The following is a 25,265-nucleotide window of genomic DNA, read 5'->3' on the forward strand; positions in this document are numbered from 1 at the left end:
CTTGAAGTTACCAGCTATAAATTTCTAGTGGGTGCCATATGCATGTGAAAGTTTGCAAGTCATCCGGGATCCCAGATGGAGCGTGTGGGACACTTTCCAAAATGGCTGCAAGATGTGACAGTAAAAAATTTCCCCAGGAGGCCAAAAACCCTAACTACTGCTTTGCAGGGTAGAACACCCCATTTACAAGTGCCCCCCAATAACCTCTGATGCAGATTTTTAAAATTTGTCCTATTACATATCATGTAGTGGTTAAAAATGCCATCCATACCTCCTAAATTATGGACTGTGGAGCAAAATAACCCCTTTCTTCAACACCACCTGCAAACAACAACAACCATCAAATAACCCCCAAACCAGCTTCACATCTGAATATAAGATGAGCCCTGCTGGATCCCATTCAACTAGGTTGGCCATATGTGCTAAATGTGCTTCTAAATTATGGGATGTAGAGTAAAATCACAGCAGAAGCTGTGTAGGGTAAAATCACAGCAGAAGCAAAGTAAATGTGATGTGACCACAGACTCGAGTGACAAAATAGGAAAAGCCTTCTGCACCCAGAAACGATCAAGTACTATCAGAAAAAGACAATATCAAGGCAGGATATCTGGGAGAATGAGAATGTCTTTGCCTGGAGCTGAAAAGATGAAAATGTTGGCACCAGGCAATCCTCTCTGGGGAGAGCGTTCCACAGATGGAGCAGGGGGAAGGCTGCTGCTAAAGAGGTTTGTTCACTCGTCATCCTCCAAACATCTCCTGAAAGTGCCCCCCAGAGAAGAGTCTTCAGATGATGAAGAAGAAGAAGACTTGCTAGTTGCTTCTTAAACAAAAACGGTCTCCAAGGGACTTACAACATATTTATAAGCATAAGCACAGGTAAACGTATTGTTAAGAAGTATACAGGCAAGCCTTCGGTTTTCACATGCAGCCCTGAAACAACCCCTTTAAAAGAAATATTTCCGTACTTGAGACCTGAACGCACTCCAGAATCTGGCCCCTGAGGGTTAACAAGGACAACAGATAAATCAAAAGTAAAAGTTACTGCACCAAAGAGGAAATTAGCTTATTCAGGAAAACACCGCCAGTAAACAGCACACTAACAATAGACTAAGTTCAAAAGAGTTTAGATTTATCTGAAGGACTGTAACTAGAGCCACTTGCCTTAGAAAAAGGTTTCTCAGGGGACAATGGTAGTTTGAATGGTAAATTCTGAGTGCTTTGGGGGAGTTTTCAGGTAAGGGCCAGAAGAATGCAGGTGGGTCATTTTGAGGCAATGGCTGAGTGTAAAAGTTTATTTTTGTAATGGGTGGCTACAGGTAGTGATGAGAAAATGAGATTTTGGGCTGAAGCAGCCAGGGAAGAATAAAAGAACATGCCAAAAGGAAGAAAGAGAACAAGTTGATCCAAGGTCCAGCTTGGAATCATAAGATACGGGATTCCCTCATATGAGCCTGCCTGGGTTCTGAGATCGTCAGGAGAGGCCCTTCTCTCAGTCCTGCCACCCTCATAGGTATGCTTGGTGAGGACACAGGACAGGACCTTCTTGGTGGTGGCTGCTCCCAGACTCTGGTCCTCCCTCCCCAGAGAAGCCAGACTGACACCCTTCTTATTGTGCTTCCACCAGCAAATGACCATCTTCTTGTTCCAACAGTCTTTTTTTGGGAACCGGCTGCTTTTAATGAAAGGGCTAGTGCCCTGCTGCTTTTATTGTAATTATTTGTATGCTTTAAACAGATTTTATATATGTATATGATTTTAATTATACTAATGTTTGTTTTTAATTATTATTATTATTTTCCTGTTCTTAGCTGTTCTTCGCTGTAAAATGCCTTGAGTCCCTGCCAGGGAAAAGGGTGTGAAATAAATAAATAAATAAATTTTCGAGTTCTCGCTAAGGGTGTGCATAAGGTTGCAGCCTCGTTGCTTAAGAGCTGCTGCGTCGCGCCTGCCTGCGCGATTGTTCAGGCATCCGGCTGGTCGCCAGTAGAACGAGGCGCTGGAGACGGACCTCTGTCGGTTTGAATGAACAGAAGCAGTTCTGACGTTTCATTCATAATACATCCGGGTCCTTTTGTCGGTCGGCTTGGCGAATGGGTGGTTAGGAACACACACAGAGATATACAAGCGGATGCCGACTGACAGATAATGCGGTAATATGGCGGGTTCTGTTCTGTTTTAATAAAAATATCCTCTAGGGCGGAAGTTAGAGCTGTCCCCAGAAATCACCTGGTGGAGGGGCGGATCTTGGGTTTTAGCATAGCTGTGCGATTGGGGAGCATAGACCCCCTCCCCCCAAAAAACCAGCTAACGCAGGAGTTCCTGTGCTTTCTAACGCTGCTCTTATTTTGTGTGGGAAATGTGGTTTTTGGATTTTTTTCCAGTTTATAATTTTAAAAACAGAACAAAACACCACAACCTGCCTTGCCTGGGACGGAGCAGAAGGCTACTGTCTGCTGTTGTGCACTATGATCTTTTGCTGCAACCAGATATACGGTGCGCCTGTTTTTTTGTTTCTGTTTTCCTTTTTCTTCCCCGCTCGCCTCCTCAACCAAACAGGACTAAAATCACTGAATCTTCCTTTCCTTCCTTCCTTCCTCCTTTCCTTTTTCTACGCAGGCTTTTCCGAAAGGCGCGACCTCCCGTCTTCCAAATCATTAAGCCGCGTCGGGCGACTCTACGCTTTTCACTATCTCTACGCCTTCCCAACCTGCCCTCCCTGAACTCGGGAGGTGGGGGGGGGAAGCGTCGCGTTTCCCTTCCGGGTGGCGCGCCGGAAGTGCTGGTCTCCGTTAGAAACGAGGCCTTGTGGCACTTCGCTAGAAACGAGGCCTTGAACCGACCCCAGGTAAGGGGGGAAAGGGAAGGTTTCGGGCGGGCCTCCGGTGTGGCGCCCGGAGTGAGCTTCGAGTGGCGTTGGCTCCGGAAGCGGAGCTGCTTCCGGGCCCTCGAGGGGAGCGCGGGAGGGAAGAGGAGCACCGCGCGGCAGCCCGCTTCCGAGTCGCCCGCCGCACCAACGGGGACAAACGCGGCCGGTTGGGCGCCCGGACGCCGCTTATCTCGGCCCTCGTCTTGAACTCCTCTGCGGAGCTCCGTGACGAGAGTCGCCCGCCCCACTAAGCGGGCAAAACCAGCTGGGCCCTGGCTCACTTCTGAGAGATGCTCAGGAAACAGACCAGCTTTCGAAACTGGGGTGGATAAACTAGGCGCCAAAGAGCACCTTAGACCAGTGGTTTCTGTAATAAACGAAAATCTGCCCTTATGGGGGACACAAGAGCCCTTTTAGAGTCCTTTGCAGGTCGGAGAAAATAACAGAGGCCAACCAGAGAATATTGAGAAGCAAAGCATCTAGTAAACCTGATCTTTATTGAACTGTTGGAACAGGGTGCTCCCCTCACACGCAGGAGGAGGAGGAGGACCCAGAACAAAAGTGTGTCCACCCATATATAGACATTTTAAATTGCCTGCCTTGGAGTCCAAGACCACCCCCAGAAACATCATACTTACATCACAGAAGGGGTGTAGCTCAAGAGAAATCTGAGTACGTTGTTTACCTCCTGTCATTGTTTATCTCATGTGTGGCAGGTTACCTGTTAATGGTCACTTGATTGGATACCCTGGGGAGCCTGGCTATTCTTTTGTAATGATAAATACTTAGTTCTTGAGCCAGGTCACAGGCTCACCCTATTCATACACAGATATACCCTTTAGATAGGTTTTGTAAATGAAAAGACAATGGGGAATCTTTTCCATTTTCCTTTGACCTTGCAGAGAAAACATTTGGTCAGTCTGGGAGCCAAAATGGTTCCAGGGCTGTTTTCCTGTGCTGCTTCAGACATGTGGTTTATATATTTATGTACATGTTTGCTTGGTACATTTATGAATATTTATTATATATATAAGACCTTAATACTTTTTATTTCATTCCCAACCTTTTCTTGGCATTGCCTCGCCTAAGCATCTCTCAAATTCTGATGCCTCCCCTGCTTGTGACATATAATTCTTGTTTTTCAAAAAGTGAACTCATATTCACGTGGAAGAAGCTTAAAAGGATATTCACTGTTGCCCCCCATTAAAAATCAGATTGCCCCTCTTAAAAATCAAATTGCCCCACATTGGGAACCATGGCCTTAAACCAAGGTTATAGTTGCTAGAACGGAATGTCTAGTTGCCATTTGGGGACAAGGCTGAAGTCTTTATTTTATGTGATAGTTCAGAGGACCACCTTGAGCTAGATTGAGAGCTTTGAGAACTTAAAAGAAGAAAAGCTGCTCGATCCAGGGACAGGCCACATACTTATTGGCTTATACCAGGGGTCTGCAACCCGCGGCTCTGGAGCCACATGTGGCTCTTTTACACCTTTGCTGCGGCTCCGGGGCGGATACTAGCAAGGGGAGGAGGCACATTGTGCACCCTGACACTCCCAACTGTGGCGGGCGCTGTACTGGCTGTGACATCGCATGGGGGCGGTGCGTGCGTTAGTCATGCACCGTCCCGACGTCACCTTCCCGCCCGCTGTCAGATCACGGCTCCGGAGATATATTTGTTTTAAATGTCGTAATGGTTTTGTGGCTCCCAGGTTTTTTTTCTTCGGAAACGGGTCCAAGTGGCTCTTTTTGTCTTAAAGGTTGCAGACCCCTGGCTTATACCAACCTCTCCTCCCCCCCCCCCCCCGGCAGTGGTAACTGCCCCTGCTCAGGCTGTGCAGAAAAAGGAAAAGCATTTCGGTTCCAGAAGTTCATTCCCGTAGTGCAGATAAAATAAGCATTCCCCAGGACGGGGTACCAGTGTGTGTGGAAACAGTTCGGATACAAGGATCCCCAGGCATGCAGCTCCCGATGGTGGAGATGTTCAGGCGCCATCCCGGGCAACTTCACTTGGTTGCTAGTGCTCAAAAGCCAGGTGCAAAATGTGCCTGGCGCCGTGCTGATTTCAAACATTGTAAGCAGCCCTTCGCACTTTATAACAGCCCTTTGCTGTTCTTTTCAGGCCGAGGGGGCTGTTCAAAGGAACTTGGGGGGGGGGAGAGAGCAGGTTATAGGTGCCTTTTCAGAGTGGCGTTATAGTTATTTATACCCTAGTTTTATATGTATTTATACCCCACCTTTCCCCCCTGACCAGGAACTCGAGGCTTACAGGAAAAAAAGCAATCATTAAAAAACAATTAAACAGTAATAGAATTAAAGCTATATATATACACACAGACATATATACAGTATGTGTGTGTGTGTGCACATGCACGCGCACACAGTTCATTGTTGGGCACCCTTCTGTAGTCAGTCCTGTTTTTGCTCCCTTGGTTATGGGGTGAGGTGAATTGGGGGGGCAGTCAAGGAAAGCCCCCTCATGTGGTCAGTGTTTCTGGGTCACCCAGTATGGTTGGCAGGAGAAAGGAATGAAATCTCATAGAATTGTAGAGTTGGGAGGGTTCACAAGGGTCATCTAGTCCAACCCCCTGCAAGGCAGGGATCTTTTGTCCAATGTTGGTCTTGAACCCATGACCTTGAGATTAAGTGTCTCATGCTCTAGCTACTGAGCATGCTGATATAACCAAACCATAGGGGCTTTTTGTTTTGCATGATTCTTGGATTACTCCTGTTATTGGCTCTGCTCTGCCCCTGAGTCACCATACGCAGTCAGGTTCCTTCATGCTGGCCACCACGTACTCTTCCCTCCTAGTCAGTGGAACTGCCAGTCCTTGGCTGTGCTCCCTTGGCTGCAGTTTTCTGAACCTGGGCAACCCTAATCCTCCAAAGTGATCAAAGGACTTTTGCTGAAGCTTCTTCTCCTGCCTCCACTCCCCTTCACATTTGTTTCTCCTTGCTTTGCATGCTGTAGGCAAAAATGGGCCGTAGGAAGTCAAAGCGGAAGCCTCCACCCAAGAAGAAGATGACTGGGACACTTGAGACCCAATTTACTTGCCCCTTCTGTAACCATGAGAAATCGTGCGATGTTAAAATGTAAGTTATGTAAAAAAAAGAAGAGTGTGGATTAATGTTGTGCAGCAAACTGAAGCTTAATAGGGTGCAGACAAGTGCAGGTTCAGAAACCAGACATGCAGGAGGACATTTCTTTTTAGCTGGGAACAGAGACATTATTAGAACTGGGAAGGAAATAAAGGAAAAATAGCTGGTAGGCCAGCACTTTGCTGGTAGTTCAATCTGCTCATCTTCCATGTATTACATTGTACACAGTGTCACAAACAATGCCTCCAGAGCCAAAATACAACGAGAAGACTCAGGCTCCTTTGCCAACCCTCCCCTCTATTCAAGGGTGTATGAAGAAAGTGTTTGTGGCAGAATTCAAAGGTGTTAAGAGAGAGTGACAAAAACTAAAGGATTTTTTAAAAGAAACCTAACAGAACAAGACCAATGCATTCAGAAGAACAAGTAATTGATATATTTCAAGGAGTTGGAGAATTCTCAAGTGCACATAAAAAATATCCATTATTCCTTGGTTGTATCTGTATCCTTTATTTCCATGAAGAGGTGATCAAGGCAGCTAACTAATAAATACAATAACAAAGGAAAAGGAAAAAAACAAAAAGCAGGTAAAAAACCCCAGAGGTGAGGCTAACTGGGCCTCCTATTAGCAAGGAGTTTAAAATTGTGGGAGCAGCTGCCAAGAAAGTCCTTTCTCAAGCTTCAGATGTTGGCTGAACAAGGCCTTCAGATGTTGGTGGGCAAAAAAATGATTAAATAAAAAGAGAAATGTATGAAGAGTGCATTATTTTATTCCCCACTGAGCATATCAAATTTTAAGTGCAGAGGCCAACATTTCTTCATTTCGAAGTACCTCGTCCAAATTCGTCCTTGTTTGCTTTCCTTCATTGTTGGTGTCAGGGAACTGACATCGGAGCCAGAGGGGGAGGGAAGGCTCTCAAGTGATGCTGGAGAGGGACCCAGCAGGGAGAGAGGCAGCTCAGCTGGGGAAGGAAATCAGTGCAACACCAGGGATAAAGGAGGGCAGATGGGGGAATCGGCGAGAGGGCTCCAGGACTCTTCGCTGGACACCAGCGGGGAGAGCACGGGTCCTCCGCTACCCACACCCTCCCTGCGCAGAAGACTTCCGCGCAGGGAGAGTAGGAGGAGACTTGGCGTCAAACAACTTTTATGCTGGAAAAGGTTTAAGAAACGCCCACTGACGGATTCTGCTAGCGACTGAGGCAGCCACGAAGTGAAGGGCTGTCCAGACAGGAAAGGTTTAACAAGCCAACTTAGCCAGGAGTGGCGGTAACTTACGCGCGAGCAACCCATATTCATTACAGTTGGCATTGAAATGATTTTAGTACTAATGCAGGGTGGTGAAAATGGAATATTTATGCCTCTTGTGCTGGCCTTGATTTGGCCTTATGTTTTCCCAAGTCCCCAAGCAGAATTGAACTCTCCACACATTAGCTGATGCAAAGGGAGCTCACTCCTGCTTTCCGCAGGCATTGGCTGTGTGTCCTACTTCCCCAGGCAAAGCAGGATTGGAAAGCCCTTTCCATCAGAATGATTCACAAGTGGGCATGGTTTGGGTAACATGGTTTGTGAGCCAGATTGGAGCCCTGTGTGGCATAAGATTGGCTCTTGGGCCAGAGCTTCCCCATCCATTCTGTAGGGAAAGATTTGTGACTGGTACTTCTTATTTTGCTATGCCTTTAACGGAGATGGCTGTAGGAATGTTTGTGCCTACTGTTCACTGCATGTTAAACAATATTCCATACCCAAAGTCATATGAATGTACCATCTTTTTCCTCTTTTCTGGCTTACACTTTCTCACATAAGGGTATTTTTCAGCTATAATATTTTTTTTGTGTTTCAGGGACAGGGCTCGAAATACGGGTGTGATATCCTGTACCGTGTGTCTGGAAGAATTTCAGACTCCTATAACATGTATCCTTTGAACTTCAATTCAGTTTTATAATATTTTATTCTCTTTCCCCATGTAGACTTGGCTCCTACTTTTTCATGTCAGTAATTCATAACCTAGGGTGTAATGCTTTCTGCTTGGTTTTGGCCTTGACATGTTTTATCTTACCCTGCATAAAGACCTGGAAATAGAGAGCATCAAAATTGATCAGACATAGCCTTGCCAAAGTGGTTAATCAACTGAAATACCCCACCACCACAGATAGTTAAAATCAGCTAGAGTTCTACTCTTGTACCAGCTTAACTATGGTTCATAGAAGAAATCACTTGCAAGATTTAGCAGTGTTTTTGAAAAATATACACATCCAAAACCAATAGTATTTTTTTAATGTGGGGGGCACTCATGGTAGATTCTTCCTTGACATTTCACCCTAAAGATCTTTCAGAACCAGTGGATGTTTACAGTGACTGGATAGATGCTTGTGAGGCAGCCAATCAATAGCAACTGGAGAGGAACTTGCCAGGAATTCAACAATACTTCTTAATTTTGGAGGGTGGAAGTTATCTGTTACATAATGCATTGGAAGATCCAACAAGTGGCTGGGAAATGTGACTCTTGTGCTGTTGTTTCTATCCAGTAATCCTGTCCTACATGAATATTATGAGATTGTGCTCCTGGAATTAAGGGACTAAAGACTATAAGTAGGATCTGCAAAACTTTGGAAAGGCCCGCAGTTTTGTAAACATACTGATCATTGGGATCACTGTTGCTATACAACAATGCATTGGGTGCATTCTTATCAAGGGCCGCTATTCAATCTCTGTTCATTTCAGTGGGGCTTGTATGGAAGGAGCATCCATGCAAGCTCCTTTGTCGCTGGGTATTCAGAGGTAGTCCTTGGGAAATTGCACACCTTGTTGCCATGGTTGAACAGCAATGCTGAGCAAGCAAGAGTATACAGGAACAGAACATGAAATAATCCCCCACGTATAATTGCTTTAGTGACTCACTGAGGAGTAGACCTGGTCACTAAGGAAACATTTCTTTCAGTAGGTTGGTGCCAATTATGTAGGGGTGGCAGTATGTCATCCTTGGGTTCCTGAAACTGCCAGAAGAATTTCTTATAATTCTTTCCCTACCATCATTTCTTTTTTCCTGGGTGTTTTCATGCGCAGGACTCTTCTTTCCTTTCACAGGAAACAAAGCAAGCTTAGCTCCTGCCCAGCAGTTGAATAGGCAGGAATCTGACCTTACTTCTGACCTTAAGACTATGGGACCATCAACATGATGGAGGGGGGAAATCATGACTCTTCCTTGATGCTACTGTTTTAAATGGGGACTCTTTATCCCATGAAAGAAGCGTTGCTTTATTTTAAAAGACTTATTTAAAAGCCAATTTAGTAGCCAGTGATGTTAACTGTGCTTCTGGATGCTCCATAGGAGTAGATGTGGGATTTTAATTGTACTTTACTGAGGAGAATTCTGCCTACATCACAGAGATTGTGCCATCATCGGATTAATAGGTACTGGTGCAATGTACATTGGTGATAATTGAACAGTATATTGTAAAAGATCCTTCCAGTGTGTATGTTTTTTTTGTTTTGCTTTGCTTTTTATCTTTCTCACTGTGGTGAGCATGAACTCTGCTTTCCAGAAATAGATCACTTAATTGCCAGTTTGGCTTCCCTTTTCTTATTAGCCTCCCTAATAACAGAGTGCTCACAAAATACAGGGGTCACAGCAACCACCACATATGATTTACTTTGGAGTGAATGGCGATACGGGCAGAGGTTTAATTCTGAATTTGGCAGTCAATGACAGAGGATTCTGGCCCCTTCTCACCTTACCTCCCTCACTGTCATGTGGCCTTGAATCAGGAGGCCTTTTTGGGCTGCGTTCGATGGTAAAAGCAGCCTCCAGCTGTACATTCCCAAACAACCACTGCTGCTCTATCAAGTCCCTTGTCTTTTTAGATCTAAGCAGGAATTAATTCCTATTGGACAGCAAATTCTTGTGCCCTTGTATGTAAATAATGTCCAAGAAAGCAGGAATCCACTTGTTTTAAATGTATTAGAGCAGCCTCTGCCAGTAACTGAATAATTATCATCCCCTTTAAATAAATTCTATAATGGAAAAGCATCTGTTCAGTGTTTTCTGTTACTGCTGGTGTTGTGTTGGGTCCCACGTTAATCTTTTTGGATTGTATGAAGTCAGTACAGCTTTTTGTGTTAGCTGCTTCTGTGATAGCAACTTTGTGTTTGTCTTCGGTTTTGTAATTGCTGCCCATTTTGAAGAAGACAAGAGTGCCTTAAGCTGTGTTCTTGGATACTCTTCGCTGTTGCATCTTCAGTTCCCTGTAAGTTTCCATGACGCTTTGGGTAAATTACCCTCTTTCAGCCCAGCTCCATTTTATATGGATGCTGTGGGGCTAAAATACCATTCTGAGCTCCGTAGAAGAAGGAAATCAAAGAACCACAAGGCTGAACTACCATTAAGGAAACTGAGCTTTCTGTTGGAGTGGTCATTCCACTAATAGTAATGGTGCAAGATCACACTGAGTCTATTTTAATGCAGAACTTTCAATTATATACCTGTCTTGGTTAGGGAGGCAAGTTTTTTTTGGGGTGGAGTTCCTTAAGAGCTCCACAGGCAGTGATGAAAGAAAAGACAAGCAGGGATGGTGGAGCCTAAAAAAATATTCTTGGGTTCTCTCCTGTTTGCCTTGGGGAGACCAGCTACTACTCAAGTCCTACTTCTCAGCCAAAGGAAGAGTCAACTGAAGGGCCATTGAAACAAGTTTTAAGGTGGCACTGTGGCCTTCCACCTGGCCTTGAAAGGAATGATGCTCCGTCCACATTTTGACAAGTGGCTAAACACCACATTGAGTAGCTGACCCAAGCTGAAAGAAAAGCCTTTTCCCATTCTTGCTACAGCCCAGGCTGGCTGTCTTTTTCCTGCACAATACCCAATTCTCAGCAAAAGAGAATGATAGGTCCTGTTGTGGAGAATTGAACCTCTACCCATCTACTGAAGCTGGCCATCTCACTTAACTTGTCTGGTAAAGATTATTATGAAGTTATTACTTATATCCTGTTCTTTGTAAAGTAGCACGGCTTCTTGAAGTAATCTTTTTTTCCCCTATTGACCTTGGCAAAAACGGAGCAAATGGCTGCATTCCAGGCCAAGGTGAGAACATCAAGAGTACCAGAATGGAGTGTTTGTGACAAATCAGCTGACTGGGCTTGTTTGCTGTGAGAGATTAGACTGAGTAAATAAAACCTGTTGGGACTTTGCGCAGTGTTCTAGGGTAATCAGGGCCCCCAGACGACCCTGTTTTCTGTGTAACCTTTGTATTTTGGCAGGGTCACCTTGCTTTTTGAATAAAGGTTGTAGGACATGTGGCATGGAACACTATGGCCAGAGGTCTCAACCACCTTTTTATTTTACGTTTGTCGATTTTTGTGTTTGACTTGTTCTGTTGGAAGCTGTCTTGTCTTAAAGGCGAGGTAGAAACGTGTCAACTAAGTATTGGCTATTCACCTATTTGGAGGTCAGCTTGGGGAATCCAATCCGTTTTGGATCCAATGACTATATAATAGAAACTGCTGTAAAATTAACCAAGTACCCTGTAGGTTTCTTTGACATGGAGAAAAGTATTTGGATTTGTTCGTGCAAATACAGGTGTTTATGTCCTAAGTTCCGGTAACTCACAACTTGCACATTCAGCTTTACGCAATTTAAAATAAAGGGGGGCAGGTGTCCAGGGGGAAAAGACTTTGACAATCCCACCCATCACTGAACCCAATGTGTTTTGACTATACACACTATCCCCAGAATGTAATCTAAGTTGAGAGTCGCCTGTGTACTGTATTACCTTTTTATCCTTGTTGTAAAGGGTTGCCATGTTTGGTCACTTCCAGCCAGTGGAATGGAGATGCTTGTCTAATGGTCACCAAAGGATCCTGAATAAGCTTAGGAGACATGGAATAAGAGAGGTCCTCTTGTAGATCAGTAACTGGTTAAGAAATAGGAATCAGAGCAGAAATAGACAATTCTCCCGATGGAGGGAGTCAGAAAGTAGAGTTCCCCAAGGGTTCTTATTGGCACCTGTGCTTTTTAATTTGTTCATACATGGTGTAGAGTGAGCAGTGAGGTGGCCACATTTGCTGATGATACCAAATTGCTAAAAGCGGTTAAAACTAAAAGATTGTGAAGAGCTCCAAAAGGATCTCTCCAAACTGGGTGAATGGGCAGTAAAATGGTAAATGCAATTCAGTGTAAACAAACTGATGGTGACTGACCAGGAAGAAGACGTAGGGTCGTAGTGGATAGCTCAAAGAAGATTTTGATCCAGTGTGAAAAAGCTGAATTCCATGCTAGGGGTCCATTAGGAAAGGGATTGAAAATAAAACTGCAAATAACATAATGCCATTAAACGCATCTATGGTGTGACCACACTTGGAATACTGTACAGTTTTGGTAGCCTCACCTCAAAAATAATATTGTAGAGCTGGAAAAGGATTTCAAAGAAGCAAAATTGTCAAGGGAACAGAGCAACTCCTCTAGGCTTACAACATTTGGGGCTTTTCAGTTTAGACAAAAGTTGAATAAGAGGTGGAAAAAGTTGCGGACCATTTGGAGAAAGTGGGTAGAAGTTTATCTCCTTCTGCAATACCAGAACTTGGAGCTATCCAGTGAAGATTGGATGGAAGATTCAGGACACGCCATGGAAAGTACTGGTGCATAGTTAAACTATGGAACTCCTACTGGGAGGCAATGATGGCCACCAACTTGGATGGCTTTAAGAGAGGATTAGAAAAATTCATGGAGGAAAAGGCTATCAAATGGCTACTAGCCACAAGGGCTGCACTCTGCCTCCACTGTCTGAGGTAGTGCGACTCTTTAGGGCAGTCGCTGGGAATCACAGGTATGGGAAGAGCTCTTGTGTTAGGTTCAGCTTGCAGGCTTCTCATAGGCACCTGGTTCACCACTGGAAACAGGTTACTGCACTAAGTGGGCCATTGGTCTGATTCAGCAAGCTCTTATGTTCTTACACCAACCCATGGACAGCAAATGAAACATAATTTCCCTTATTTTGTACAGTACCTATTTTCTGAGACCTGCCAAGCAAGAGATTGTTTTGAGTTTATCTGTTCCCAGAAGAAGATTCTAAACTGCTCTAGATCTGCGCACAGTATAGCTTGAGCTTACATGCTTTATTATTTTTTTGCAGCATAGTCATAACCCTTTTTGTAGAAATCTGAATTTTCTACTTAAAGCAGAGGCTGCCCATTATTTTCAGGTTTTCTCTGTCACTACAAAGGCTAGAAACCTTGCTCATTTTAAAATGACAGCCAATTTGCCCCATGGATTTTTATGCCGTTGAATGCGGTACAAATCGCTGAATACATTCATAACCATGCAGGCGTATTCTCTCCCATTCTGCATCGTCGGCTGACTGTTTTCCATTTGACAGTAGACACTTGCAAAGAAACACAAGCTTTAAATTGAGTTGGAAGAGAGCAGAGTCAAATCTAGTTTAGCACTTTAAAAATTGCCTTTTTTACATGAATTTGCTCGTAGAAGGTCCTTCAGGCTCAATCCTTGGCATACACTTGGGTTCCAGAGTTTGAAAAGTCCTTTCTGCCTGGAGGTTTTAGAGATTCCCTGTAAGCCAAAGTAGATCTGGACTAGATAGACCAAGAGCAGTGGTTTTCAACCAGTGTGCCATGGCACCCTGAGGTGCCTTGAATGATGGTTGGGGGTGCCGCAGGCAACACTGGCCTCTGTCCCTCTTTCCCTCCCTCCCTCCTCTGATGCCCTCTTGCATCTCTGCCTCCCGTAGGCTTGTGTGGCTGTTTGTTGCAGCAGCTGTGGCTACAAGTTGCCCAGGGAATGCTGCCCAGGGTCCTGTGGGGCAGTGTGAGAAGGCACCTCTCTTTGGGGCATGGGGCGCAGATCAGAGACCAGGGGCGGCAGCTGCCTGGAGGACCCCCAATGAGAAGGAAAACGAGAGGAGGCTGAAGGAACCCTCCACAAGGGTGTTTGGAAAAGGGTGAGAGGCTGCCAGCTCTGCAGGCAAGGGGTGATCTAACTGGGCTCCTGAGCCCCACAGGGGTGCCACAGAAAGAATGGTGCTGGTCAAGGGAGCCGTGGACTCAAAAAGGTTGAAAACCTCTGACCAAGGGATAAGGAAGACCTCCAATCATATTAGAAAAGTGTTTTTTTTTTCTTTTTTATTGTGCTGCAGTGAAATTAAAAAGTGGTCATTAGCAGAACATAACAAAAAAAAAAAGTTCTAGAGTGGGTTTTTTGGGTGTGTCTTAGCTGCTCAATATGTAGAGCACCTCTGACCCCAGTGAGAGAAGCGAGGGGCAGGGGCAAGATTTAAAGACAGCCGCTGCTTTCGTTGGCAATATAGACTTTGGCATTTCCCCCAAATGTTGGTTTGTAACAATATCTGGTACCACATACTAACTACAGTGCTAATCAGTGAGCAAGTGCCCCCCGGCTAAACACTAGATTTGCCACCAGACAACATGGTGATGCAGTTAGTGAAGCCAGCGAGCTTTTTCCTGTTCTAACTTGGATGCCACGCAGGTAGATAAGCACGCCAATCCTTAAACCGAGACTGCCATGTTTGGACAACTAATCTAATTGATTAATCAAATGCTTTGGTCAGTTAGAGGAGACTTGTTGGAAAATTGCTTTTAAATGTAAGTGATTATAAATCCATAGGTGGTGGCAGGGGGCTTCTTATAAGAGCATTCCTCCTTGGTCCTCACACAGGTGGAAATAATAGTGAATGTTTCCCCTCCCCCTTCAGGGCTATTGTGATATATGCAAATTTATGCAAGTTTAAAATCCATGCAGTTAATCGATTGCAGAGCACGTATTGAACTGGATGATAGTGCTATCACAAGCCAAATTTACTCGTGTAAGTAAATTCAGTGGGATTTATTTTGGTCTTCTGTGGTTAGGCTTATCTCAAAACTGGTTTGGGCTTTATAGCAGGTGATTCATTTGTCTTCATTCGAAGCATGTGAATCTTAGTTAATAGAAGCATTTTAGTTTCAAACATGAATTAGTCCCACGGCACTTCTGCCAGCCTTATTGAAGGCTGTTCATGTTCTGTACCTCTGGAATTTTAAATTTCTTCTCCAGAATGTGTGTAAATGCGCTTGCAGTGCATGGAGTTGCTTTGATTTCCGTTATTTACTATGAAATTGGGAGTGTGTGCTGGAGATAAATGAGATTGATGGCAAGGAAGTGGTTTACTTGATAGGAGAACCATTGGTAAACAAGAGGCATTCAGGAGGAGGAATGGATAACTTGCCATGTATTTCTGGGAAGTTCCAATTTCTGAGCGCTAGATTGTTTTTGTAGAAGTTGCCTGCATAATGGAGCTCAGTTAAGAACCATTAGGACTATAAATTCTCTGTCTCTCTTTTTTAGTGAAGACTAGATTACTGATAACCTGGTAAGTTATTATCCAGATTCTCCCTGAAGATGTAGAAGATGAACAGTTTTGGTTTACAATTGTGTGTAATTCTCACCAAACGATCTCTCACATGAATCTTAGGATAACTTCAGACACTGTGAACATACCCCTTTACTGGTTAGATGCGTCCAACCTCCTTCTACAGTCTCCCTCCGCAGTTCACATACTCTACCTAAATACGTTCCGTTTCCAGGAAGCCAATGGCTGATTCAGTTCACTGGTGCTTTTCTACAAACTATTAGTATTTAGGAAGCAAAAATGACTGGAACCCCTGGCAAAGTAGGCAGGTGTGGTGGGGGGCTTGCCAATTTGCCCCATACCTGGTTGTAGACAGAGCAAGGCAGATGATGGGGCTTGTACCAGAACGGCTTCTGTTAGGGTGCAAAACAGAGTGCAGTAGGCAATATGTTCACCAACAGAAGCTGTGCCTTTGATTGCCTGCTTCTGCCTTGACCCAAAACAGCAGCAGCAGGAGCTGCCACAAGCCACAGAGAAGAGATGACTGATGGCTCTTGTTCAGGAAAGAGAAAGAGGGAGAAATCAAGAGTGCTCATTGCCTCGTATTTGCTTCTCCCAACCCATTAGATTATTATTATTATTATTATTACTGTAACATTCCATCCTAGTGGCTTTGAGCCACATCAGTGCATGCTTAAAAGTAGTGGCAGTACGTCATACATTAAATAAAGCGTGAAAGAGATCGAAGTGAAGCTATTAAGGCTCGGTGGTGGAGACTTGGAGGGGAGACTTGGCTTTGGCATGGTTTGAAGAGTCTCTAGTGAGCTAGTTAGCAGTTTAGGGAACTGTCTGGATCTTCTTATATTCCCAGGTGAAAATAGCCACCTGATGGTGGATCTCCTGTTTGGGAAGTGCCCCTTTTTTTTCTTTTTCTTTTTTTTAAGTGCTGGTGTCTCTGTTCTATGTCCGTCCCATGATTCCTGCTGGCTATTCTGAGTTGTAGAAGTTATGATGGCTGTGGTTGTACTGGCCTTCATCTTCTCCGATCATGGCATAGTTGGGTGTGAGGCAGTACTTGGAGTCGTAGACCTGCCGCGGCAGCCCATACACAGTCATGCCCTGCTGCGATGCCCCTTTGTTGCTGCCCATCTGCAGGGAGATGTTCTGGGTGTCGCAGTGCTCCATGCCCAGGGCGGGCTCAAAAATCTGCCGCTTGGTTCCAGGGGCCGTCATGCCCGCCTAGGGATGGATATGGGTGGAGGAGGAAGAAGAGGAAGAGAGGAAATGGTGAACCTGGGAGTGTGAAATGTCTTAAGGAGAAGAATGGAAAGCAGAGCAGGGTTCGCATGAGGCCCCCTTCATACCCTCTCCGCTGGTACAGTGGTACCTTCGTTCTCGTACAGCCTAGTTCATGAACAACTTGGAACCCGGAAGTGAGTGTTCCAGTTCTCAAATTTTTTTGGGAAGTCGAACGTGTCCTGAGCTTCCGTTTTTAGTGTTGCGCTTCCGCTTTTAGAGAGATTGTTCTGATTGGGGCTGTGGGGAGAAGCGTCCAGACAGCGCTCTAAAGCCCAGCTGCTTTGACGTGAGAGGGAGGGGGAGAGAGAGAAAGATCAAGATCTGGAAAGATTACTCTGATTGGGGCGGTGGGGAGAAGAGTTTTAGGGGTAGTTTTTCAACAGCCTGGAACGTATTAATCCATTTTGCATTACTTTCTATGGGAAAGAGCGCCTTGGTTTTGGAATGTTTTGGTACTGACTTCTGGAATGGATTAAGTTCGAGAACCAAGGTACCACTGTATTTAGTTCAACTTTATTAGTGCCAATGGGATGCCAAGCAAAAATTTGGTTTTCCTTGTTTGAACATCCCTCATCTTCCTCTCCTTGCATTAAGGCTGAGCTTATTTGCTTTCTAGGACAACAAATACCTCAAATAGCTCTTCTGAGTTTACCTTGATCTTCTTGGGGACCTAAAAGTACTTGTGGAACACTTCTGAGATTAGCAGTACCTGCTTTCTGGATTATGAGGAAAGAACAAGCTAGGACTTGTTTATTGGCAATGGTATCTTCTTGAGATAACTGCCCCCGCCTGGCCTGAAGTTGCTTCAACTTCAGCTCACATGTTTCCGAGGCTGCTGTAAGATAGCATTTCAAAGCAAGGCCATTGGCTCAAAAAGAATCATGGGCTCTTTTGGAATGGTTTATTCCGGGTTAAATAATCTGGTACTCAAAACAGCAGCAGCATTGTCTCTTCTTGGCAGAGTACCCTTATTTTTGCATTATGCCTAAAAACCTAGTTGTACGAAAGTGCTTAATGCACAGTAATCTATGAATGGTCCACAAGGGGGTGTTGCTTAGGGGATGCCCCTTGCTCTTGTAGACAGGCAGTTATATATAAATAGATCCCCAAGTAGTAACACACGTTCCCATCTGTTCCCAGAAATTGACTTCTTCTTAACACCGCTGCTGTACTTCATTACATCTGTGACATTTCTAAGAACAGCTGCAGTGTGCCTGTTGTGCTTCTGCCATAGTGGGGATAATCTGGTGGTGTTCCACTTGGTGGGGGAGCACGCAAAACAGAGTGCAAAAGATGGTGCCTTTCCCAGAGTCATGGGGGTTTTGGGTTTTTTTACAGAGAAGAAGAATGTAACCCAGCAATGCAAAATATCTAATGGGACACTGGGACTGTCTCTTGAGGATTTTACACCATCTTACTGTGTCTAAGGCTATTTTATCATCTTTTTCAGGTGCCAACTTTAGGCCCTGTGGCCACATTTGAAATGTTGATAGAGTGCTGTGGGTACCACCTCCTCTGTTTCTTCCCATGCTCCCTCATGACACTTTACCTTACCCCAGACAAAGAAATCTCTCTCTCTCTCTCTCTCTCTCTCTCTCTCTCTCTCTCTCTCTCACACACACACACACACACACACACTTTATTTTTCCATGGGGTCTGGGTAGAAGTTAGATCCAGCAGAATTAAAACATACTCTTAAATTTGGATCCCACCAAAGCCACAATCAAAACAAACCTTCCACTGGAAGACTGCATAGTATTAAAAAAAATGCACCACAAAAACATGGCTTCTCATAGCTTTTTTCCTCCAAAGAAGGCCAACGAAGCCACCAATAAATTGCAGAATATATCAGTAGGTACAGAGGTGACCTGAGATTTGATGGTGGTTTTGAGAATCTCTTACAGATCCATGAGGATTTGTGCCTTGTATCCATGTGAACCATGGAAGCACTGGGAGGTACTGGATCTGTGATTTTCACAGTGCAGCCAATAGAGACAGATGTGATCTGTGATTTCGTGGTGGACAGGCTGGATGAACTCTTGGGGAAAATATGTCATTTCACGAGAATACATCTTACTGGATCCACTTTTGTGAGTGCACCTTCTGGCTGTCTGGCACTACATTCTTCTGATTTCTGCAGCACATGCTCTTTTGTCCCCTGGCCAGCTCACCCACTGCACCCTCAGTGGTTCCCTTTTTCTCTTAAAAAGGTAAAGGTAAAGGACCCTGACAGTTAAGTCCAGCTGCGAACGACTCTGGGGTTGGAGTGCTCATCTCGCTTTACCGGCCAAGGGAGCCGACGTTTGTCCACAGACAATTTTTCCGGTTCATGTGGCCAGCATGACTAAGCCGCTTCTGGCGAAACCAGAGCAGCATATGGAAACCCCATTTACCTTCCCGCTGGAGCAGTACCTATTTATCTACTTTCACTTTGACGTACTTTCAATCTGCTAGGTTGGCAGGAGCTGGGACCGAAAAACAGGAGCTCACCCCATTGCGGGGATTCGAACCGCCGACCTTCTGATCGGCAAGCCGTAGGCTCAGAGGTTTAGACCACAGTGCCACCCGCATCCCTGTCTTTCTCTTAGTTGCTCCAATTCCTATGGTTCAACTGCCCAGATGACCTCTGAGCCTTGAGAAGCACATAGAGCTAAAAAAGGGAATGAGAAAGAGTGGCACTCTTTCAGAGAGTCCTTCGGCTCTGAGCTTTTCAAGGAGGAAAAACCAAGGACCCCCTTGCCACCTCATGCTGAAGGGGGCAGTGGGCAAGGAATGTTGCACAGATACTTCGTGGGCAGCAGGAGAAGTCTTTCAAGGCACCATTGCACTGATGGGGAAACCCCAGCTAGAACTGGAATACTAAATAGTCAACGCACATATTTATTCTTGTTCCCCCCTCCATTTCTTACCTGGCTAGCCCCCTTGTTGGTTCCCATCTGTAGACTGATGGTAGCTTGATCTAAAGGTTGGTCTGTGCCCAACTTAGGGTCATAGAGGTGCCGACGTGTGCCATATGCTGTCATGCCCTGTTGGCTGGCAAACTTGTTGGTGCCCATCTAGGAAGCAAAAACAGTGTTGACAGTTAGACTGGTTGTTCTGTCTCCTCCAAGTCTCCCTGCAAGAGTGGTCTCCATTCAGCTACCCACAGATGGAAAGCCCCAACCCTACCCTGCCACTTAGACAATGTAGAATTCCATTTATTTCTGGTTCTGTCACGGATTTCATCCAGATTTCAGGAAGATCTTACAGCTGGGGGGTTCCTGTAATTTGTTCCCATCACATTCCTGTAGATTATGTCTGGAATAGCCTGGCCATATTGCATCTGTAGGCAGTGTAAGGCTTCTTTTTTTAAAAAAATATGACTTTTATTAAATTTTCTTTTTTACAATTTCAGAGAAACATTTTACATACTTAAGATATCAATGACTTCCCTTCATCTCTTTCCATGGTTCATTTTGCATATTTTATATCCCTGCATATTTTACAAATACTATACCAATTTTTTACACTGTTGCATTTGTCTTAATGCTGCCAGCGTTTGCAGCTGTACACAATTATTTTCCATATAAGCTAGGGTTGCCATATTTCAAAAAGTGAAAACCCGGGGGTAGGGGGCAAATGTTGTTTTTAGTTTTGCCCAATGTTTTTGAGTTTTCTGGGGTTTTTTTTTTTTTTTTTTTTTGCTTTTTGCAAAATTAATGAAGTTTTGGAGCTATTTTTAAGGAAATTCACCAATATATACACTTCCAGACATTTAAGTGATTCCACCCAGGCGCTGTTTCCAATGGCTGAATGCCGGCTACGTTCTGGAAATTCCAGACATATGGCAACCCTACCTAAAAGGTAAAGGTACCCCTGACATGAGGTCCAGTCGTGGATGGACTCTGGGGTTGCGGTGCTCATCTCGCTCTATAGGCTGAGGGAGCTGGCACTGGTCCGCAGACAGCTTCTGGGTCATGTGGCCAACATCACTAAACCGCTTCTGGCGAACCAGAGCAGCACACACTGGAGTGGTACCTATTTATCTACTTGCATTTGACGTGCTTTCGAACTGCTAGGGGGACTCAAACCCCCGACCTTCTGATCAGCAAGCCCTAGGCTCTGTGGTTTAGACCACAGCGCCACCCGCGTCCCTTATGGCAACCCTATCCAAACCCCTATTAAAAAGCATCTTTAGTATCACCTTCTGCCTCTAGGTGGCAATGCAGTGCTCATAAGCCAGCTTCCCCTACATTTGTGCTATCATCTGTGTCTTTGAAATGCTGGAGTGGAATGCAGAGCTGGCCCATCCATAAGGCAGGGTTAAGCAGCTGCCTCAGGTGGCAGAAGTGCAAGAGGCAGTACCTTGCCCCACACACCCCGTCACTGTTTCTGCTGCCACTGGAATACAGTGGTACCTGGGTTAAGAAATTAATTTGTTCTGGAGGTCCGTTTTTAACCTGAAACTGTTCTTAACCTGAGGTACCACTTCAGCTAATGGGGCCTCCCGCTGCCGCCGCCCTGCCGCCATGTGATTTCTGTTCTCATCCTGAAGCAAAGTTCTTAACCCGTGGTACTATTTCTGGGTTAGCAGAGTCTGAAACCTGAAGCGCCTGTAACCTGAAGTGTCTGTAACCCGAGGTACCACTGTACCTCTCTCTGTCTGAGTTTCAGAGAGAGGGAGCTGTTCCAGGGTGGCAGCATGTGGAAATGGCTTTAGATAATTTATAGCTTTAGGTCCATAAGTTACCATATAGTATATATTAAACACAAAAAACAGCAACAATTTGTTGTTGGCAAAGGACAGCTGGACATATAAAAGGCCCCATTGTCTTCAGTAGCTTAGGGCCTCATCAAACCTAAACCCGGCCCTGGGCATGACTACACTAATGGTCCTTTGGGACATCCTTGCAGTCCATTTATCTTCTGTTGGGAAGAATTCCCTACTGAATAAATCAGTAGGAAGTTCTGGAGTCACATACCTGCAGCCCGATGATGTTCCGTCCTTCCTTCAGCTTTTCAGGCAGGAATTTGCGCTGATGTTTCTCAGCGTATTTCACGCCCATGTTCACCTTGATGCCTTTCGTCTTGGCCTGTAGGAAAGCGAGAGGCAGAAATCCCTTCAAGTTTTGCCCTTGCCCTGTGCTAATGCCTAAAGGGTAATGTTAAGTTGTGGGTGAACATATCAGACGACACAGCGATTCTTCAAACAGCTCTTGTTTATTCACAGGCTAGAACAGAACTGGACTGAAGGGTTCAGTCAGCCTGCTTATATAGAGCTCCAGTACAACGTAACTGTAACAATTTTCTAAAACTTTCCAATCACTGAACATCACTTTCGATCCCTTATTTGCATAACTATCTACAGTATCCCCCTGCTGGCCCTGGGTGAGAACTTCAGTACATAACAGGTAAGATGCAAGTTTGTCCTCTCAGGTACCGTATTTTTCGCTCTATAGGACGCACTTTTTCCCCTTCAAAAATGAAGGGGAAATGTGTGTGCGTCCTATGGAGCGAAGAAGCCATAGCCCCGTGACCCTCTCCCGGCTGGAGAGGTGGCGCGCGGCTATGGCAGGAGCCTCTTTAGCTGCACACCACTTCTCCAGCCGGGAGAGGGTCGCGGGGGGCTGCTTTAGCTGCGCGCGTGCTCTCCCGGCTGGAGAGGTGACGCACGACTATGGCAGAAGTCTCTTTAGCCGCGCACCACCTCTCCAGCCGGGAGAGTGCGCGCACGGCTAAAGCAGCCCCCCACAACCCTCTCCTAGCTGGAGAGGTGACGCGCGACTACGGCAGGAGCCTCTATAGCTGCGTGTCACCTCTCCAGCCTGGAGAGTGCGTGGGGGGCTATGGCAGGAGCCTCTCCACTGCGCGCCTTTCCCCGCTCCCCGACCTGCTCTTTGGGGCTGGTGGTGGGCTTCCCCCTGCCAGCCCCAAAGAGCAGGTCGAAAGGAACCTGAAGCCTGGAGAGCGAGAGGGGTCGGTGGGCACCGACCCCTTTCGCTCTCCAGGCTTCCAAGGTAGCCGCCTGAAGGCGACTGAACGCACGTTAAACGGCACCTTGTTTTAGAGGGGGAAAACAAGAGGGGGAAAATTCTCCCCCTCTCTGTGCAGCGCCTCCTGCCGCTTCGCTGAAGGGGTGCTGGGCAGAGAGGGGGAGAATTTTTTTCCCCTTGTTTCCCCCCCTCTAAAACAAGGTGCGTCCTATTGTCCGGTGCGTCCTATAGAGCGAAAAATACGGTATATAGCAGAAGCTTCTGCTTTTCCAAGAGTGAGGAGGGTTCTGCTTTGAACTCTTGCTGAGACCAGCAGGCGCCTTTCCTTGCTCAGACCTGCTGGGCTTATTGTAGCTTCGATCGGATGGGCCAGGCCTCAGCACTTAAGAGACTTTTCTTAAAATGAGAGGTGGTCACCTGTCCTAGAATCTCTGTGCCTTAAGTTCCAAGAGGGTGGGAATAGGTTGTGGGAGGAAAAGCTCACTTTATATTCCAGGGCTTAGGATCTTAAATTGCAGACACATTCTGGGGCTGAGCCTTGCTGACGAAACATGTCGTATTTTTCCATGTATGAGACAAAGTTTTTTGACTCAGAAATCATGTCCAAAAACTGGGGTCGTCCTTTACATGGATAGTGGCGGGGGGAGGGGGGCTGCGTGCTGGTTGGCAGGCACACAATCCCCCCCCCATGCTGCTGCGGGAGGTGTGTGCTCTAGGGAGTGTTTCCCACAGCGCTGTGGGGGGAGCGGCTGTCCACTTTGCCAGCCCCCCAGCAACAACCCTCCTGGGGTGATGGCGTGCATGCAATTCCCCCTAAAAGAAAGCTCAACAACTTTGGGCCATCTCCCCTCATTTTCTTTAAATTTAGACCCCCAAAATAGGGGGTGTCTTATACATGGGGGCCTCTTATACACGGAAAAGTACGGTAAGCTCTAGATATTGAGATGAGAGTTCCCATTGCCCACCAGTGTCAGAGAGGAAAATAAGCATTGCCCTTTAAGGGAAAGGGACAAAGGCTGAGCAAACGTAACAAGCGTAGACTAGTGCACAGCATACAGGTGACATTGCTAATGCATGTTGCTGCCATCTAGAGCTGGGTGATATATTGATATATTTTCCAAAAGTCCATACCATGAAATCCATTTCATAATTTTTGATGTGGCAATATATTGCAAAGCCTGGGGAGTGGGTGTGTGCAAAAATCACAATGTGGGGGAAACCGTGAAGCCAGCCAATGCCAACTGTGAAGCCAACCTAGCTCCACCCTCATTACTGACATTGTGACAATATCAGTACAGCCATACCTTGGATTCTGAATGCCCTGGAACTCGGACGTTTTGGCTCCCGAACGCTGCAAACCCAGAAATGATTGTTCTGGTTTGCAAATGTTCTTTTGGAACCTGAACGTCTGATGAGGCTTCTGGGGCTTCTGATTGGCTGTAGGAGCCGCAATTTGGTTTCCGAACATTTTGGAAGTCGAACAGACTTCTAGAACAGATTCCGTTCGACTTCCAAGTTACAAGTGTATATTGCATTGTTTAGCTAGTGATATATCATGAAGTTGAAAACCAGCTCTATCCTTATTTCAGACATTGTGATATATCAGTATATCGTGATGTTTAGGTGGTGATATATCACGATGCTGAAAACCAGATATCGCCCATCTCTGCTGCCATCCCATATTGAATCAGAGCCAGTGGCAGTGAGAGCCACAAACTAAGGGTCTCCTATTTGAAACTTATCTTAAGCCATGAACTCTCCAGGTGGCCTCAGTCAAGCGACTGTTCTCTTGACTTCATATATAATATGGGGATGATGTTGGCTGAAAAAATTACTGAGGACGTGTTTGTGAAACACTTTTATCACTCTTATTAATTGCTGTTCCATCACCGCTACTTGCATTTTTACCAGGAAAAATGGGCAGCTGGGGTCCCAGGCCACTTACCATGCTAGCCAGAGCAATCAGAGTAGACTGGACTTGAGTGTGGTTTGTGTTTTCAAAGAGGTCGTTGGCTTCGAAGGTGTCGTGGGGCCTCACTCCATATTTTGTGATTGCCTTAATGAAGTTGCCAATGTTCTCCAGCTGTAAAAGAGGAGAGGCCAATGAATAATCTGCCGGGTCTTTTCTTACCCTAGCGTGCTTGTCCAGGCGATGACTGCCTTCCACAAATACCCCATTGGCAATAGATCTGTGGCAGACAGATCTGTGGCCATGCAGATGTTGCCGGATTCTCACATATTCCCCTTCTCTGGAGAGAGCACCCTCTTTTTAGCTCAAGCCCTCTCTTTCCCCCACACATGCACATATGTTGTTAAATCAAGGCTCGCAGGAATAATGGACAAAAGTCAAAGAGCAAAATGCGATTGGGGCACGTTATTTTGTGTGATGGTGCAGAAGCCTTTTGTGGGAGATAAAGCTGATGGCCATAGAGAAAAAGCTTGGCCAAGGAACTCTTAATGCAGATTTTGATGCCTGGTGCATCATTAAAGTTTTTTTAATCAGTTCATCCTTTTCCACTCCACTTTCCAAAGCAAGATTTGGAGAGGCAAACTTAATGAGAGATACATGGATTAGCAATGAATTAGAGGGAATGTTTGTTGGGATACTGCCAGGGAGACAAAGTCCATCATGGCCCCACGTCGCCTCCGGACGTCCATCGATCTCTCGTAGACACGCAGTATCA

General features: G+C 45.6%; 2 protein-coding genes across 3 annotated transcripts in view; one reads left to right on the forward strand and one right to left on the reverse strand.

Annotated features, from left to right (window-relative positions):
* The first annotated feature begins 2,685 nt into the window (after nt 1–2,685).
* ELOF1 (elongation factor 1) lies at nt 2,686–9,987 on the forward strand. Of its 2 annotated transcripts, none has more exons than XM_081177083.1 (4): nt 2,686–2,845; nt 5,836–5,957; nt 7,804–7,874; nt 8,288–9,987. In XM_081177083.1, exons 2-4 carry the CDS (start codon nt 5,842–5,844, stop codon nt 8,350–8,352), a joined length of 252 nt encoding a protein of 83 aa, XP_081033209.1. In that variant the 5' UTR covers nt 2,686–2,845; nt 5,836–5,841; the 3' UTR covers nt 8,353–9,987. The 2 variants fall into 2 exon arrangements, with proteins under 2 accessions (XP_081033209.1, XP_081033210.1); XM_081177084.1 differs by lacking the exon at nt 2,686–2,845 and adding an exon at nt 3,395–3,538.
* Nucleotides 9,988–13,052: 3,065 nt separating this feature from the next.
* Nucleotides 13,053–25,265, reverse strand: part of CNN1 (calponin 1) — a 36,633-nt gene continuing 24,420 nt past the window's right edge. Inside the window, exons 4-7 of the mRNA XM_081176904.1 lie at nt 24,527–24,664; nt 21,571–21,681; nt 19,519–19,665; nt 13,053–16,549 (exon numbers count right to left, since the gene is read on the reverse strand). Coding sequence (XP_081033030.1) covers nt 16,298–16,549; nt 19,519–19,665; nt 21,571–21,681; nt 24,527–24,664 — 648 coding nt within the window. The 3' untranslated portion in view covers nt 13,053–16,297. The remainder of the gene's footprint in view (nt 16,550–19,518; nt 19,666–21,570; nt 21,682–24,526; nt 24,665–25,265) is intronic.

This window comes from Podarcis bocagei (genome assembly GCF_964188305.1).
Source record: "Podarcis bocagei genome assembly, chromosome: 17".
Lineage (NCBI taxonomy): Eukaryota > Metazoa > Chordata > Lepidosauria > Squamata > Lacertidae > Podarcis > Podarcis bocagei.

Bases quoted from the DNA above. Each gene is read 5' to 3' on its own strand.
- ELOF1 (XM_081177083.1), top strand. From the start codon at position 5,842: ATGGGCCGTAGGAAGTCAAAGCGGAAGCCTCCACCCAAGAAGAAGATG. The intron at 5,958-7,803 runs GTAAGTTATGTA...TTTGTGTTTCAG, and splicing joins AAATCGTGCGATGTTAAAAT to GGACAGGGCTCGAAATACGG. The intron at 7,875-8,287 runs GTATCCTTTGAA...TTCACCCTAAAG, and splicing joins ATTTCAGACTCCTATAACAT to ATCTTTCAGAACCAGTGGAT.